The sequence below is a fragment of the Aulonocara sp. 'chitande type north' Nkhata Bay genome, linkage group LG3, assembly GCF_057382095.1.
Source record: "Aulonocara sp. 'chitande type north' Nkhata Bay isolate Kocher_YH1m ecotype deep benthic linkage group LG3, A_spYH_male_GT1.1, whole genome shotgun sequence".
In the NCBI taxonomy this organism is placed as follows: domain Eukaryota; kingdom Metazoa; phylum Chordata; class Actinopteri; order Cichliformes; family Cichlidae; genus Aulonocara; species Aulonocara sp. 'chitande type north' Nkhata Bay.
The window spans coordinates 46,084,077-46,098,748 of NC_141346.1; the positions used below are offsets into that span (position 1 = coordinate 46,084,077).

The 14,672-nt window shown below is 42.7% G+C and overlaps 1 protein-coding gene across 22 annotated transcripts in view; it reads left to right on the forward strand.

The window, feature by feature from the left end:
* The window catches only part of LOC147335864 (receptor-type tyrosine-protein phosphatase delta-like), a 418,922-nt gene that overhangs the window by 337,114 nt on the left and 67,136 nt on the right, over nucleotides 1-14,672 (forward strand). For all 22 annotated transcript variants that reach the window (XM_086283190.1, XM_086283253.1, XM_086283206.1 and 19 more), the window contains 2 exons: nucleotides 5,634-5,779; nucleotides 7,837-7,978. In XM_086283190.1, the coding sequence (XP_086139316.1) occupies nucleotides 5,634-5,779; nucleotides 7,837-7,978 (288 nt within the window). The remainder of the gene's footprint in view (nucleotides 1-5,633; nucleotides 5,780-7,836; nucleotides 7,979-14,672) is intronic.

The following is a 14,672-nucleotide window of genomic DNA, read 5'->3' on the forward strand; positions in this document are numbered from 1 at the left end:
CCAACAGTTCTAATTAGGCTCCGATTCTTTCTCTCTCGCTCTTTCTGCCGAGATCCTTTGTCAGCGCGTACAATGTGGAGTTTGTTTCCCCCGCATTATAGGAGATACATTTTTTTATCATAACACTGCAGATAGCGAGCTGTGAAGTGGCCAAAGATTGGCATGTGCGGTTTGTCTTGGTTCCTTTTTGGTTTGTGGTTTTTTCCCCGCCCTCCCTTTATGTTGTTTGGCTCTGTTTTTGTGCATCTGCTGTTAAGACATTCTGCTTTGGTTTTTGGCATGAGGTCAGACATCTCTAGACTTTGTGCAGGCAGTTAACTGAACTACAATCACCAATGAGCCCGTCACTGTTTACCTTCCTTTTTTCAACTATTATAACAAAGTTACTGCAGCTGTTTGACTTGCAGAATACTCAAAGGATTATAAGTCATAAGTAAGTCAAACATCTGAGGCATATATATATATATATATATATATATATATATATACACCACATGTGTCACTTTTACCCTCTCCTGACACCAGCCGCCCCTTCCAGTCTAATTTGTGTTGCTTGCTCGAATTGTGACAATTCATCAATATCACACAGCTGATATGCTGGGGCTTAAAAGATGTCGAATGAGGTTAATGACATCCTTAAATGTTCCTTTCTTCCATGCGTACGTCCAAAATGGAGCAAAGTATTTGCAGACTGCCACCCAATGTGTTAGGATTAATTATCGCCCTCCGCAACCCCACCTCACCCTGCAAGTTAAAGATTCAGAGAGGAAATGGCCCCTTTCATGCAAATGAAATTGAATATGTCAGTCAGTATAATTGTGAAAACCAAGCCATCTTGGACCCAATAGAGGTTTCAGCTAAAAGTCGGTTTATTAATGTTCTTCTTTCCTCTCTTTGATTCGTGCTCTTTAATGGCTCGGCAGATCAAACTTAAGTCTACGGCGAATCCTGATAGCTGGGAATGTTTTGGCCATTGTGAACGAAACCCAGACTCGGATGTCTTTGAGAACCAGCATTTCTAAATGCAGTGTTTGACTGTGAGTTAAGCCAATATCAAACAGGCTTGTAATGAATGCACATCTCCAAGATCCTCTGAACCCCACTGGGATGATACAAAAAGAATCGATATCATTAGCCCCGGTCCTCACTTTTACCATCGACTGCTCGGATAGCTCTCCTGTAGCAGGTACTTGAAGCAGAAAACAAAAAAATCAAACCAAACCAACAAAAACCTGAAGATGTGAGCTTATTTATGCAGTGTCAGTTTACCGACAGCGTTTCTTGAAATGTTTCCCCTTCTGTGTCATGTCAGAGTTTGACTTTTAAATGGGTTTTGCGGCTAATAAACACGTTCGCATCATTTATTCATTTGGGTTGGGAGTTATCAAGAAGAGAAGAAATTTCCATTTAGGTCCAACACCTCTTACTTTTTGTTTGAAATCCAAGTTTGAGCAGAAAAGAAAATGGAGCGGCTCTCCCAATCCTTCCATTAGTGCCGGTGTCACTGGCTCTTTGTGCACTGCCCCGGAAATATATCGGAAGATAACATCACACAACAATTATTTGCACTGAAGGTTGCTCCTACATCACCTCTGTGAATGACTGATTCTGGTAACCCGTATTAAGGTCAAACCAATGCAGCGCTTCTGAGGGTCAACAGTTGCGTGGGGTTGAATGGGGCATTTGCCGTAGCCCTGGAGAAAAGAGGAAGGGCGAAATGCAATGCACTGTTGCAACTTGAAAGAATCAAATGAATCCCAGAGTTTCCCTTCGTGCTTTAAATAGGTTTCCAGAAAAGGACTCGTGCAGATCAGCCACCTCTTTTTGTTAGTGCTGCCTAGCACCAATGTAACACCATATTGTTAAACAGCAGGGTGCAGAGTGTCAGCACAGATCAGACCATAACGGTTATATACAGGCTACCAAAAGATACCGGCCACAAGTTTAATTTTTGGCATCTATATGCCGTTTTTGATTCCAGAGTAGGTAATATGTTGTGCCTGCTCAAACGTAACTCCTTGTGGTTATTTATTTATGTTTTTTCTTTATAATCAGCTAAAAAAAACTTGATTGATGGGTTGAAAAAAAAACTTGAAATGTTTTAAGACCTCACCAGTCATAAGGGTAGTGTGCAGTAGCAGGAGCAGTTATGCATTTCATCTTCAGCCCACATTGTTTCAAGGCTTCCAATTTTCATTTCTGTTCACACATTAAAAATATAGATATTTAAAGTCAGGGAATGGTCTGCCCCCTCAGCCCTGTGGACATGGATGTTCTGAAGAACAATCGTGGTTCTCACTCAAACATCAAATTATTAACACAACATTGAACCATGAAAAATGGAGCTGTGGGATGCTTCGTCTTTTCCCGTGGCTATGTATGGGATAGGTTACATAATGACCTCGAGGGAAGGCAGGAACAGGCCCGTGTCACAAGCCTTTCAGCTTGTGACACTTCTCATTTGTTTGCCACTGACAGCTTAGCACTGGATTACCAGGTGCCTAGCCATGGCATTAATTTATGTAGATTGTGGCTACCTCTCAAAGGAGGCGTGCACACGCAGCCGAGGTAAAAGGAGCCTCTTAAATTGTTAGCCTCGCGTTGAAAAGCTAATCTGTGTTAATTAAAAAAAATTTTTTTGGTTTAAATGAACATGATTACAGTTAAAAAGTGACACGTCTCCCCTGCTTTCTGCTGTCGTATGCTTTTATACCGCAACAGAAGTCATTTTCTGACACAGTCGCTGACAAAAAAAAAAAGAAATCGTGCTTCTTTGGTAAGGTTTCTCTGTGGCGTGTGAAATTTGCACACTGTTTGCTCACAGACCGTGCCTCTACTCGCTGCCAAGGTTATAGCCGCGGTATTGTTCGGACAAGAGCCGAGGTTTCAATCAGCCTCTGTCTGCGCGGAGCCGTACGAGGAGCCTACCAAAATGGATGTTTGTCAGCCGCAGATCTAAAATGGGGGTATGATGGCGATATCAGCGGCCATGTCTGTGAAAACACCATTACCTCCATGTCACGCCTCAATCACTCCCCATTGTGCTATGACTAGCCCCCCCGCCCCACCTCCCCTCCTCCCACACACACACACATACACACACATGCAGACACACACACACCTCCAGCGCCGATCTCCCGTACATGTCGTAGAAGTCTATTACAGGCAGCATAGGAAGACGCGCCGCAGCCGTAATGGATGGCCTGGGAGCGAAAACAGCCCCAATAGCATATCAATTACCCATCAGCGCCCTCTTGGCTGCATGCCAACGTGCACCACACCCCGGCCAAGTCATTGAGATAAGGCGCAAATGCAGATATAATGGAGCTTTAGGCCAAGTACAAATTACACAGTGTCAACTCTGCTGCCCACCTGTCTGATCTGTCAGCAGGTGAACCAGAGTGCGAGTCTGAGAAACCTGCGCGCATGTGCGTGCGCGTGAGGGGCGATCAGGCGATTTCCCAGACTCGCTGGCCCAGTGGAAGCCCAGCTGCTTGCCCGTTTATCTGTTCACTCTTTTGATTGCCACTCGCATATCTTATGTCACCTCTCCGCGAATCCCGCAGGTTAATTTGTCCCACACTCGCAGCGCCGTCGCCGACACTGCTGCTAGGCATTCAGCCCGTGCACAGGCAGGCACGCGAATAAGCACGGTCGCACGTTCTCGCTCACACACGCTCACTCGGATGAGGTGATTCACATGGTTGGCATTACTGCAGCTGTGTGGCTTCTAATGGCCTTCTGAAGTGATTGATAAAAGGCAAACAGTTGCTCTGCAGGGGGACAGATGGAGCTGCACCTCCCACTGAAGCCGGCACTCTAGCTTCAGAGGAAAACACTGGCGGTGGGGGTCTGACTTAGCACTGACATTATTGCTACTGAAATTATAAGAGCCTTGATCATGATAAAGCTGGAGTCTAAATCAATCAAAATCTCATCAGGGGAAGCCAGGTCCCTTTGATAACCGATCACTTTCATGCTTTTTGATTTTTGTGCGATTGTAAAAGAAACGTCAGCTTGTGAGGCATCCTGGGGTGGGGGGAGGCAAGACAGAACTGAATTGTTGCGAGTGAATATGGATTGAGATTGGCTGTAATGGCTGACAAAGCCTGACTTAGACCAGGGAGCATTTTTCTTGTAATTCTAAAAATGCACTCTGCAGGAATAAGATTGGAACAACCTCATTGTTGTGCAAACCAAAGCAAATACTAGCGTACGGCGCTGCAAAGCCCACATGGGGTTTGAAAAAACGTCCATACCATGACCACAGAAAGCACTCGCCTGCTGCATTTTTTGCATTTTTATCCTCATTTCCTTTACGCTTCACTTGTTGCGTCAAATTAAAGGGCCAATTAAGAGCGAAAAGAACAGCAATCAAAGAATTCCAAAGCTCTTATCAGGTTTATGTCTCATTTGTGTGGGGCACCACTATTATTCAGTGATGTTCTACAGATTAGCAATGTCTGCAACTAAATGGATTTAAAAGGCTCCTTTTTTTCTGAAAACAAGTGGGGAAATGTTATAACATACAGATATTAGCCCTGGTACTAATGCTACTGATCAGAAACACCCAGTCTCAGAGGGATGCTAAAAAACTAGCTCATGTGTTAATCACTTCTAACCTGAACTTGAATACTTACTATTAATCTCTGGCTCTCTTCCACGGTGTGTTTTTGTCCTGTCTCCCTCCCCACACCCCCAACTTGTCACAGCATATTGCTGCCCGTCTGCTGGAGGTTTCTTCCTGTTAAAAGGGAGTTTTTCCTTCCCACTGTCGCCAGGTGCTGCTCATAGGGGATCGTTTTCTCTCTGTTATTGTAGGGCCTCTACCTTACAATATAAAGCCCCTTGATACGACTGCTGTTGGGATTTGGTGCTATATCAAATAAAATTGGACTGGATTGAATCAGAGTCTCGTTTCAGTTACCAACTAGTTCCGATTAAATTAACTGCTTCTTCACAAAGTAAAGAATTCAGAAAATAGACTGACTCGTTTGAAAGCTTGTATAGAGAACAACAGAATCACCACAGGAGTAGCTGCATGCATCTAGCTCGCATTTCCTCCCATTTATTTCATGACAGTATCACATAGCGATCACAATAGCACAGTTTACAGGCAGAGAAATAAGAGGTGGTCTTTTTTCTGCCTTGACACAAGTCAAAGTCTTTTATGTCTAAATAACTGGCAATTAAATCCAAATTTCCTCTTGAGAACAAATGAAAAACAACAAGTGGAAAATGGTTTTTATAAGCCTAATTTCTTTCTTTTCTCCCTTCCATCGCAACAAAATCCACCCTAAGTCTCAAGTCAGTCAACCTTCAATGGAGATTTCACAAAATCCTTCCAGGGTCAGGAGAATGTTTTATACATTCTGCTCCCAACACCTCTGTCCTTTTACTCCTGATCTCAGCAGCTGATCTGTTTGCACTTGCACAATAAAGTCTCTATAAGCTCTTGTCTTGACTTCCAAAGTCAATCTTCTTAAAAGCCACATGCCAAAATCCTCGACTTTTATTCCTCTAGCGTGTGTGTGTGTGTGGCTTGATACAAGATTAATTGCTCATTCTCTGCGATGCTCAGCATGCTCACATTTAAAAACAATCTTTTCTTGTTTCTCTGCTTCTCTTTTCAGCACCACCAAAGTTTTTAAGAACCCCCAATGACCAAACAGGCGTGCAAGGAGGTGTAGCATCCTTCATCTGCCAAGCTACAGGCGATCCACGGCCGAAGATCGTGTGGAACAAGAAGGGGAAGAAAGTCAGCAACCAGAGATTTGAGGTATTAGGTCTATTGTTCTGATGTAAAATGCTCGACAAAAATGGGAATGCTTCAGCACTGCTTTTGGCTCCGCTCGCACATAATCCATTCCGCCAAGCCTCCCTCGCTTGCTTTTGCCCTGACTTGCCACCACGCATTAGCAGGCTCTAATAATCACGCTGGCCAGGCTTTTAAACATGCATGAGGTTTAATGAGCAAGTACACAAAAGATCTGGGGACAAATTTGTAATTGAATAAAAGACAAGGAAAGAGCAATTGGATAGAAGAGAAAAAACACACACGAAAAAACCCAACACAACTTGTGGTGTGACCCAGATACCTCCATTAGCATCGCGCCACATTTGCCAGCTACGTGCAAAGTGAAAGGGGGGGAAGTAGCGCTTTCACTTCGGAAAAATCCTTCTGCTTTGTGGCATCTTTATCTAAATGCATGGCGTGCCCTCCTTATTTTGGCTGAAGCTTTGATTTCTGGTCAGCTTTAATCTGCACTTGGGCTCAATACCCATGAGAAACAACACATCATCGCAGAACACTGATAAGATTTCTATTAATTTCTGTGTCAGTTCTCGGGACTATCATAGTGTCACTTTTTTTTTTCCTCCTTCTCTGCCCTAGATGCCATATTTGCTTGCTACTGCACAGCAAGATGGCTTAAGGGAGCTTGGAGACCTCTTCCCACCTCTTCTTTGCATCTCATGTCCGCAGAAATCTAATCTTATCAGAGTTCATCGCGTTTGCATCGCACGTTGCGCTGCATGCTAACACGCTAGTTTTCATTCCTCCACCGCCTCACAGGACTTGCTGGCAGCTGCCATTCTGCACCGATTCAATCATGCACTGCCGCTTCATCTTCTAACAAAAACCCATTTCCCTTTTAGAAGTCTCACAACTTCCTTTTTTAATTTGCTCTTTGGCTTTGACTAAGAAAAGAGGCTGTTTCTGCACATCGCCCGCTTTAGCTTGGCCAATGAAATGTTTAAAATGTATTGTTAACTAACATATGCTCAGATATACTGTGAACTTTAAAAATGTCCGTAGGCCTGTGCGCTTGTGTGTGTGTGCGTGCGTGAGTGAGTGTGTGAGCGTTTGCGTGTGTGCAACAGAGCTCTCGGGCCTATTCTTTTTTTTTTATTGAAATCTACCTCTATGCTTAAAAGAGATTGAGTTATGACACACAGATCTTTCTAAAATCAGTGAGTATACAACGTGTAGCATGCAAAACAAAACAAAAAAAACCAAACCCATAGCTGAATAAGCTACCAAAAAAACCCACACCTGTTTGTCAGCATTTTATGTGTCGTTCGTCCAAAGCAGTCGATCCTGTCTTTTTGTACCACTACCTCACCTCATGGTACAACTGTCCGTAACCGTTTATCAAGCCACCTTTAACTGTCTGTGCTTGTTTCTGTCCCATTGACACGATCCAGTGTGATGCATTTCCTTCAAAGGATTTAAAAGTTAACTTTAAGAGTGGGACACGTTCAGGTTTCAATTCTCTGCCACCTAAAGTCCAGGCAAAAATTTGTCTGACCAAGATAAAAAAAACATAAAAAATAAAATAAAAAAATTCCCCATTCTTAAAGTTAGTCAGCCTCATTGGTTATTTTATAAAGTCTTGCACAGCGCTTAAGTAGATATCCAGCAATTTACAGCTGAACACATAACAAATGGACTCCGTGCCTAACCACAAAGAGTATGCTAGTTTTTGTTTAAATCAAATATAACTAGCACCTACGAATTAGCCACAAGAAAAATAATCCTGCATAAATTCTAAAGATACTCTTTCTATATGTACATAACAACAACGTGCAACATTCATCAGAACATAAATCACTAGGGTTGAGCGTAAGGTAGGCAGCAGCTTTCCTGTCATAGACAGCACATTGTGTCAGTCACCATCAGTGTTGTTAGCTAAATGTCCTCGACAGTGTTGTTTCTGTTTCTTTCTTGTTTTTCTTTTGTTTTGTTGTTTTTTCTCTGTTTTTTCTGCAGAAGGTCCCTCACCCATTGTGAACAAAAAAATCTCCTTTAACATATCCTGTCTCTCGCACCTGCAGGTGATTGAGTTCGACGATGGCTCTGGTTCAGTGCTGAGAATTCAGCCGTTGCGCACGCCCCGAGACGAAGCCATATACGAATGCGTCGCCTCCAACAGTGTTGGAGAGACGAGCGCTACCACCAGACTCACTGTTTTACGTGGTAGGTCCCTCTCAACAGCCCGACAAGCAAAGAAAAAGCCACCACCAACCCTCCCTACCACACACACACACACACACATACACACACTACTAATGCACCCTTTTCTTCCAACTAACCCAGGTAAGCTTGAATTTATCTGTTTGATGTCTTTCCTTCTTTTTTTTTAATTTTCCTTTATTTTCACCGTCACTCTGCACAGACTTCGATTACACTCACGTTGTGCATTCTAACTTGATAAGATTTAGTCCATTAGCCATTTAGCCAACTAAGTTTCCGTTTCTAAGTGACTTAAGTCATTTGCATACAGATTTCTGACACAATAATTAAGATGCCAGTTAAATTATGCAAATAGCCATCTATTCCTAGCCTGCAGTGGTTTAATGGAAAAGCTCAGCAATAATTTTCAAATCAGTCATTTTTCATCTCCTGCACTCCAGCTTTGATATTCATTTGACCGTGCAGAAAACAAAGCGGCGCGTTCTCACGCGATTAACCGCTGTATATTGTTCCGGGCGGCGTTGCGGCGGCAGGTTGGCTCAAAGTCAGCGCCTTCCAGCGGACCAGTGGCTGTTAACACGCCGCGCACACCCCTCTACACGAACGTGCATAGCAACCCGGGCAGGAAAGGTCAGCCACTTTGTTTACTTTCAGCGAGCGGTGCGGGTAAAAGCCGGATGACAAATATCGAGTTGCGATGACAGTGCCTCTTTTATAAGGAGCAGTGAACAAAATTTTATCTTGATTACACATAACATCCCATTCAGAGGCAAATATGTGGTGGCCCTGAGCTCAAAAGGCTGCGTAATATCTCTCTAAAACATGACTTGTTTGACTGTGAATGGAGAAAATGGCTTTAGAAGGGAAAAAAAGAAAAAGCCTTGGGCTGCTTGAATGAGGTGCGCTCCATTATGTGCCACAATTACACAACATGGCAAATGAGTTCCTATTGAGAGGGGTGCTTCCATCCTATAGAAAAAAAGCTGGCACTGCGAGTCTCTGAAGCACCCCCCTACACACACACACACACACACACACGCACACACACCCAGCCCTTCCTCCCTCCACTCGCTTCTTATCTCACCAGTGAGCCAACAAAAGGCCCTTTGCACTGTCTCCAGAGGCCGATTGAAAGAGAAAGGTGGCACGTTCAAATGCAGCTTTCTCCTGTTTACTCTGGAGCACAAAGTGAGTGTGTGTGTGTGTGTGTGACGCGTGTGCACGTGTGCATGCTCTCACTCACATGCAATATTGTGCATTTCCCCTTCCCTTTCACTCTCGCTCTGCCTCTATCTCTGTATTTTCCCTTCACGCACACACACACACACACACACACACACATAGATAGCTGAGGGATGGGTAGAAGCTGCTCTTCCCGGCTCCGCGGCCTAGCATTAGCATGTTTATTACAATTTCCATTTTGCTCTTCTGCTCGCTCTCCTTTCCCATCAATGTATTGAAGGTGAGTAGAGGCCTATCACGGCTTTGGTGCAAATATAAAGTTGTGCTCTTTCACGTTGCTTCTTGTAGATACGTGAAATATTGACTCTGTGAGGATTTAGCTGATAATCTGGAATTTAAAAAAATATAAAAAATATGTTGATTTCGCTTCAGTATACGCCCGCTGCTGTGGAATAACAGGAGTTTAATATACAGTGAGTTTGAGGATTGAGCACAGGTCATGAAACTAATAATAAATGAATACATTAATGATAAGTATGAGCAGTAGCACCAGTTGGACACATAACAGTCACAGCTTCATGTACTTGTGATAAATGTAATAAGACATTTTCCTTTATTGGTATTGCAGATTATAAGTACACACAGCGTGCCACGCACACGTGTTCAAGTTGCAAACGCTACTCAAAGACGAGCTGACTTGTGTTCGGTGCAAGGTGGAAATGTGCCGACACGCCGTATTGTAAAAGCGTAGTACTATATGAAGAGCTTGCGAGCGCACAGCGTTACCTCAAGAGTGTGCTATAAATGATTTAGAAGCCCAAAAAGCTTCCTACCTCCAAAAGTGCTCCGTACAGTACGGCACTGCTAGTTTCATTCCACACGACATAAACTTCAGCAGATTTTTTTCGAACGCTCGTCTGTCACCAAGATGAAAAATTTATTTCACTGGAGAAATACCGAAGTTACACACAAGTGTGTGTGATGCAGGCCTGGAGAGATAAATAAGCAAATAAAGATAAGTGCTACTGCACCAGGCCTAATACATATAAAGCGACTGTTCATGTAGTTCATTTAGGCTCCAATGGTCTGTGGAAACGACTGCAAAGCATCTGTTGTGGGAAGCTCGCCACAGGGGGTGATGCCTAATTCCATGAAGGAAAAGCACATTCTTGTAATTGCCGTGTTATGAGAAGAGGGGACTTGAGGTGACAAATACCAGGGGATATTAGTATTCCAATGGGCCTCCAACTTGATGGGAAGCGCCATTAGTAATGAACTTCCAAGCTTTAGAGAAGCGATTTGCATGAAAGGCGAACTCGGAAACGTAATGATGTTCCAAGTCAAATCCGCCAGGCCCCGGCATCAGGTGCGGCTTTACTTATTGCACTTTCTTTTCCTTTTCTTTTTTTTAGGGGGGGGGGGGTTCTGTGTTTCGATTAACTGTGAGATGACCCGACTCATACGTGATTCATGTCTTTGAATTAGGGTCGTCTCGATTTTCTCCGTAATTGAGAATGACATGAAGAGATTGAAAAATGAAGAAGCAGCACATTTTGGGTGTCATGGCCGGCATACGATTTCAGTAAAAGCGATGTTTAATCTTCTCCATGAGCGTGGACATGCTCACGGCGAGGCGTCTACAACGAGTATACATCCTTAGACGGTTAACTGAAAGTAAACATGAAAAACACCTGAAAATGTAGACAAAACATCGCACGGTGTCTAGACGCTTTGCTAGCAGCACTTCCAGCAGAATGATGTGTACATTTGAGTGCTGCAGTTCACAATTCAGGCGTGATTAAGGATTTATATTTCATCCTCATACTCCCATTATGCTGTCAACAACCATTTCCTGTGCCCCGCACACAAGCAGGCAAACTTATGCAGCTGTGCACAACTTGACAGTGGGAGCGGAAAATGGGAAGCCGCTCTCCTGTGACGGAAAAATAGAATGCATCATTTCCATTTGTATGGAATGGTGCAGGGCTGTGTAGCTGAGACGGATCTTTCCACATGCAATGAAAGCGCCGCTACATGATCAGTGATTATTCATAGACAATGTATACTCCGGGCTCTTTGTCGTTGTTATGGGGGGGAAAGAAACAGTCTCCTCTCTTAATAAAAGACGCCAATACCTGCCTAATTGATATTCCAGGCTTTATACGCCGACATCCACAGCACGTGGGTCGACAGAAACCTGCCTGTGAAGCAAAAATGAGCAAATTTGGAGTCATAATAAGGATTAAAATGTACCTTAACACCTCCGCCTAAATGCCATTTTTCATTTGTATGCTCTTGCACCGCTTCTAACAAGTGCAGAGTGCAAGATGAACAAAAACTGGTCTGCATGCTCAAATTGCTCGGGAAGATAAATGCTGTGTCAGCTGTCTCGCCAGAGTAAGCGTAGCAGTCGGTAGAAAGCAAGTGACCATTGTAAAATTACCGTGTTTGTGATCAGTGGCTTGCAAAAAGAAAAAAGAAAAAAACAGGAGAGGAGGGGGAGCAGTAGCAGCTACCATGCAATTCTCTGGTTTACTGGCGGGAGCTCTATAGAAGGCGAGACCTGAGCTACCGCATGGAAACACTCAATTTTGTTAGGAAAGTACACTTTTCCTCCAAGGAAATGGTGCTGGGATGACATGCTGACTCGTTGTAAGAGTTTTTAAGTATGAAACTTATCCGAACACTTTTTCTGTTTTGTGTTTTTTTGCACAGTCAAAGCAGATTCATCCTTAGATTGTTAAACTCCTTTTCTTCGCAGTCTCTGGCTTTTCAGAGGCCACCAACATTTCATGCGGTTGCTAACTAGTCATTATATCTGCAGCATATTTTTTTTCCTCACAAACAGCTTTTCCTAGCAATGCTGGAAGCGTCACAGAGAGTCTATTATCATCATTAGATGTTTCATAAAATAGCCACATTGCTGGGGATTTGGCCTTGATGCTACTTCTCAACTTCGCTTCATCATACGTCACAAAAATGGAGCACGTAATGACAAGTTATTCGTTATTGTAATTAAAAAGATGGAGTTGACTGTCCTCGACGAAATTGATCTTCACGGGAAAGTAAAAGAGAAGGAGAAGAAGAAAAAAAAGATCATCCCTCAAACCCCTCTGTAACGTACCGCGTGGTTAATCACGAGAGCCGATCATTATCTGTATTGTATGCAGGATGATTTAAAACAAAAAGTGCTGCTTGCAAGATGGATGTTGGGACTTTTGCAGCCACGTAGCATGTGAGAAAACATCTGCTGGTGCCTTAGACGCTGTGTGACTGCACTCAGACCGTGATAGATAACTCTGCACGTGTTTCGGCTTTGTATTTATTTTAATAAAATGAAACTCGGCCACACAGATTAATAATTATTGATTCAGACAAATGAGGAATGCACATTTTGTGTTTGCTTCCTGGCCGTAGATGCCGCTGTCCTCCACAGAGGCCTCGCAGCACCACCGGCCCGTAATAGGGTCACGATTGATTTTACTGTGTGAACAGTTTCCTCATTCAGTATCAGAGTACAGAGTGCACCATTTTTGTGCTGAATTTAATGCTGAGAACGGCCTCTGTGTCACAGCTGAAAACCTAAAAAATGTAAATCAAACTGGAATTTGCAGAAAAAGCTTCATATTGAAGATAAAACCCTGCATAGTCCTATCATCTACTTTTTCTACATTACATAGTCTGTAAATAACTCATTATTATGGCCACTATTATAAATATATATTTTATATACGCTCCTGTTGTGCTGTTGTCTCCTTTTTAATGATGTAACTCCAGAATTTTATTAAAAGAAATATGTATGAGTGCTTTTTACTTTAACTTACATAATTTTTACTCAACATGTGAGGTCAGAATAAATGTAACTTCTCTATGCTTGCATAATAACGACAAAGGTCTTGTAATATGTTTATATGTTTTTCAGTTTTATGAGTAAAGAATTGATCCATCCAACACTTTTTACCCCTCTGCTGTAAAAGGTTGGTGGGGTATTGTTGTCACCCTGCCGGGGGCACAGGTTAAGCACCTACGTTTGTGAATGCAATAACTCGAGAACGAGGCATCGTAGGAGCTTCAAGTTGATACCATAGATGCATCTGCTAAAATTCTCAGATGAGTCTGAATCTCAGTGATCTCGACCTAAAAGTCAAAGGTCACGTTGTCTGAAAATCTCGATAACTTGAGAACAAGTTGACCTAGGATTTGGAAATTGATGCCACAGGTGTGTCTACCAGGAGGCTGAGGGGTAGAACAAAACAAATCGTTTCTGTTTCTTGCAACGCGAAAAACTTCAGTAGTAATGTACAATAAGCCCTTTGTTATCGGGGCTTTTCAAAATAAATAAATAAATGAATAATTTAAAAAAATCCCTGCAGCAAAATGTTGGATACATCAGGCTCCAAAAATATCAAATAGAGTTCTCAAACTTTATCAAATTGGTTTGATTTTGAATGCAATATAAATGAGAGGTATTGTAATGTAACCAGATCAAACAGCACTCAATGCTGACCTTTAATACTCACTTCTTTTTCAGGAATCCACATCAATTAGATGTTCTAGTGCAGTCTCCTATTTCTTATTTTAGATCTAATGTATTGCAATAAGAGACCTATGGTCGATCTCCAGTTTTAAACCTAATATAATATAACCTCATGCAACTTATAACATGACCTAAGACAGTGAGTTAAGGCAGACCTTCCCAAAGTGTGGGGCCCGCCCCCACGGGGCGCCCACAGAAACGCAAAGCAGGAGATGACGCATCGCTGAATATGTTTCCAAACCAACTTCATTCTAAGCCAAAGACTAGAAAATATGGTGAAGCATATATGCCCTTTGGTTTCACCTGCACAAGTGCTGAGGTAGGTCTCCCCTGCAGAATTGGTTTTCCCTTCGTTGGGAGCAGCGCTGGGCTCTCCAAATCACGGACAAATCCCACAGCTGTTTATGTTTTTAAACCCATTTTGCACAGACAGACATTTTTTGAAAAATGTATTGATAGCAATGTTGAATATTATTATACAGGAAAAAAAACAACTACATGTAAAATAATCACATCGTGGCGCCTCTGCTTTTCTAAATGGAGGGACATTAAATGCGTGTGTATGTAAGCGTATAAAACCTGAAGATAGTCAGATTAACAGTATTTTGTCTCTATCATTCTGCAATTCATCTCATGTAAAAAATCACCCGGGGGCGCAACATTTTTCTTGTAAAACAAAGGGGGGCCCAGCAAAAAAAAGTTTGGGAACCACTGAGTTAAGGTAACAATTTAAGTCTTTGTGCGTTTCAGGCACATCTATAAAGGACTGGGGTTGAAATTATGTATTTGGCTGTGAGGCAAATGCTAAAAAAGCTTTTTAATCTAACCCTTTTCATGATGGGCTTCCTTTGAATCTTCCTCCTATTTGGTGTGAGACTTGTTTGGGCATCATGAGAGCATAATAATGCAGATAAAAAGCATGTCTCACAAGCTGTAGTCTGAGATTTGGCAACCGTGCTAAGACTCTTCAGTAGAAGT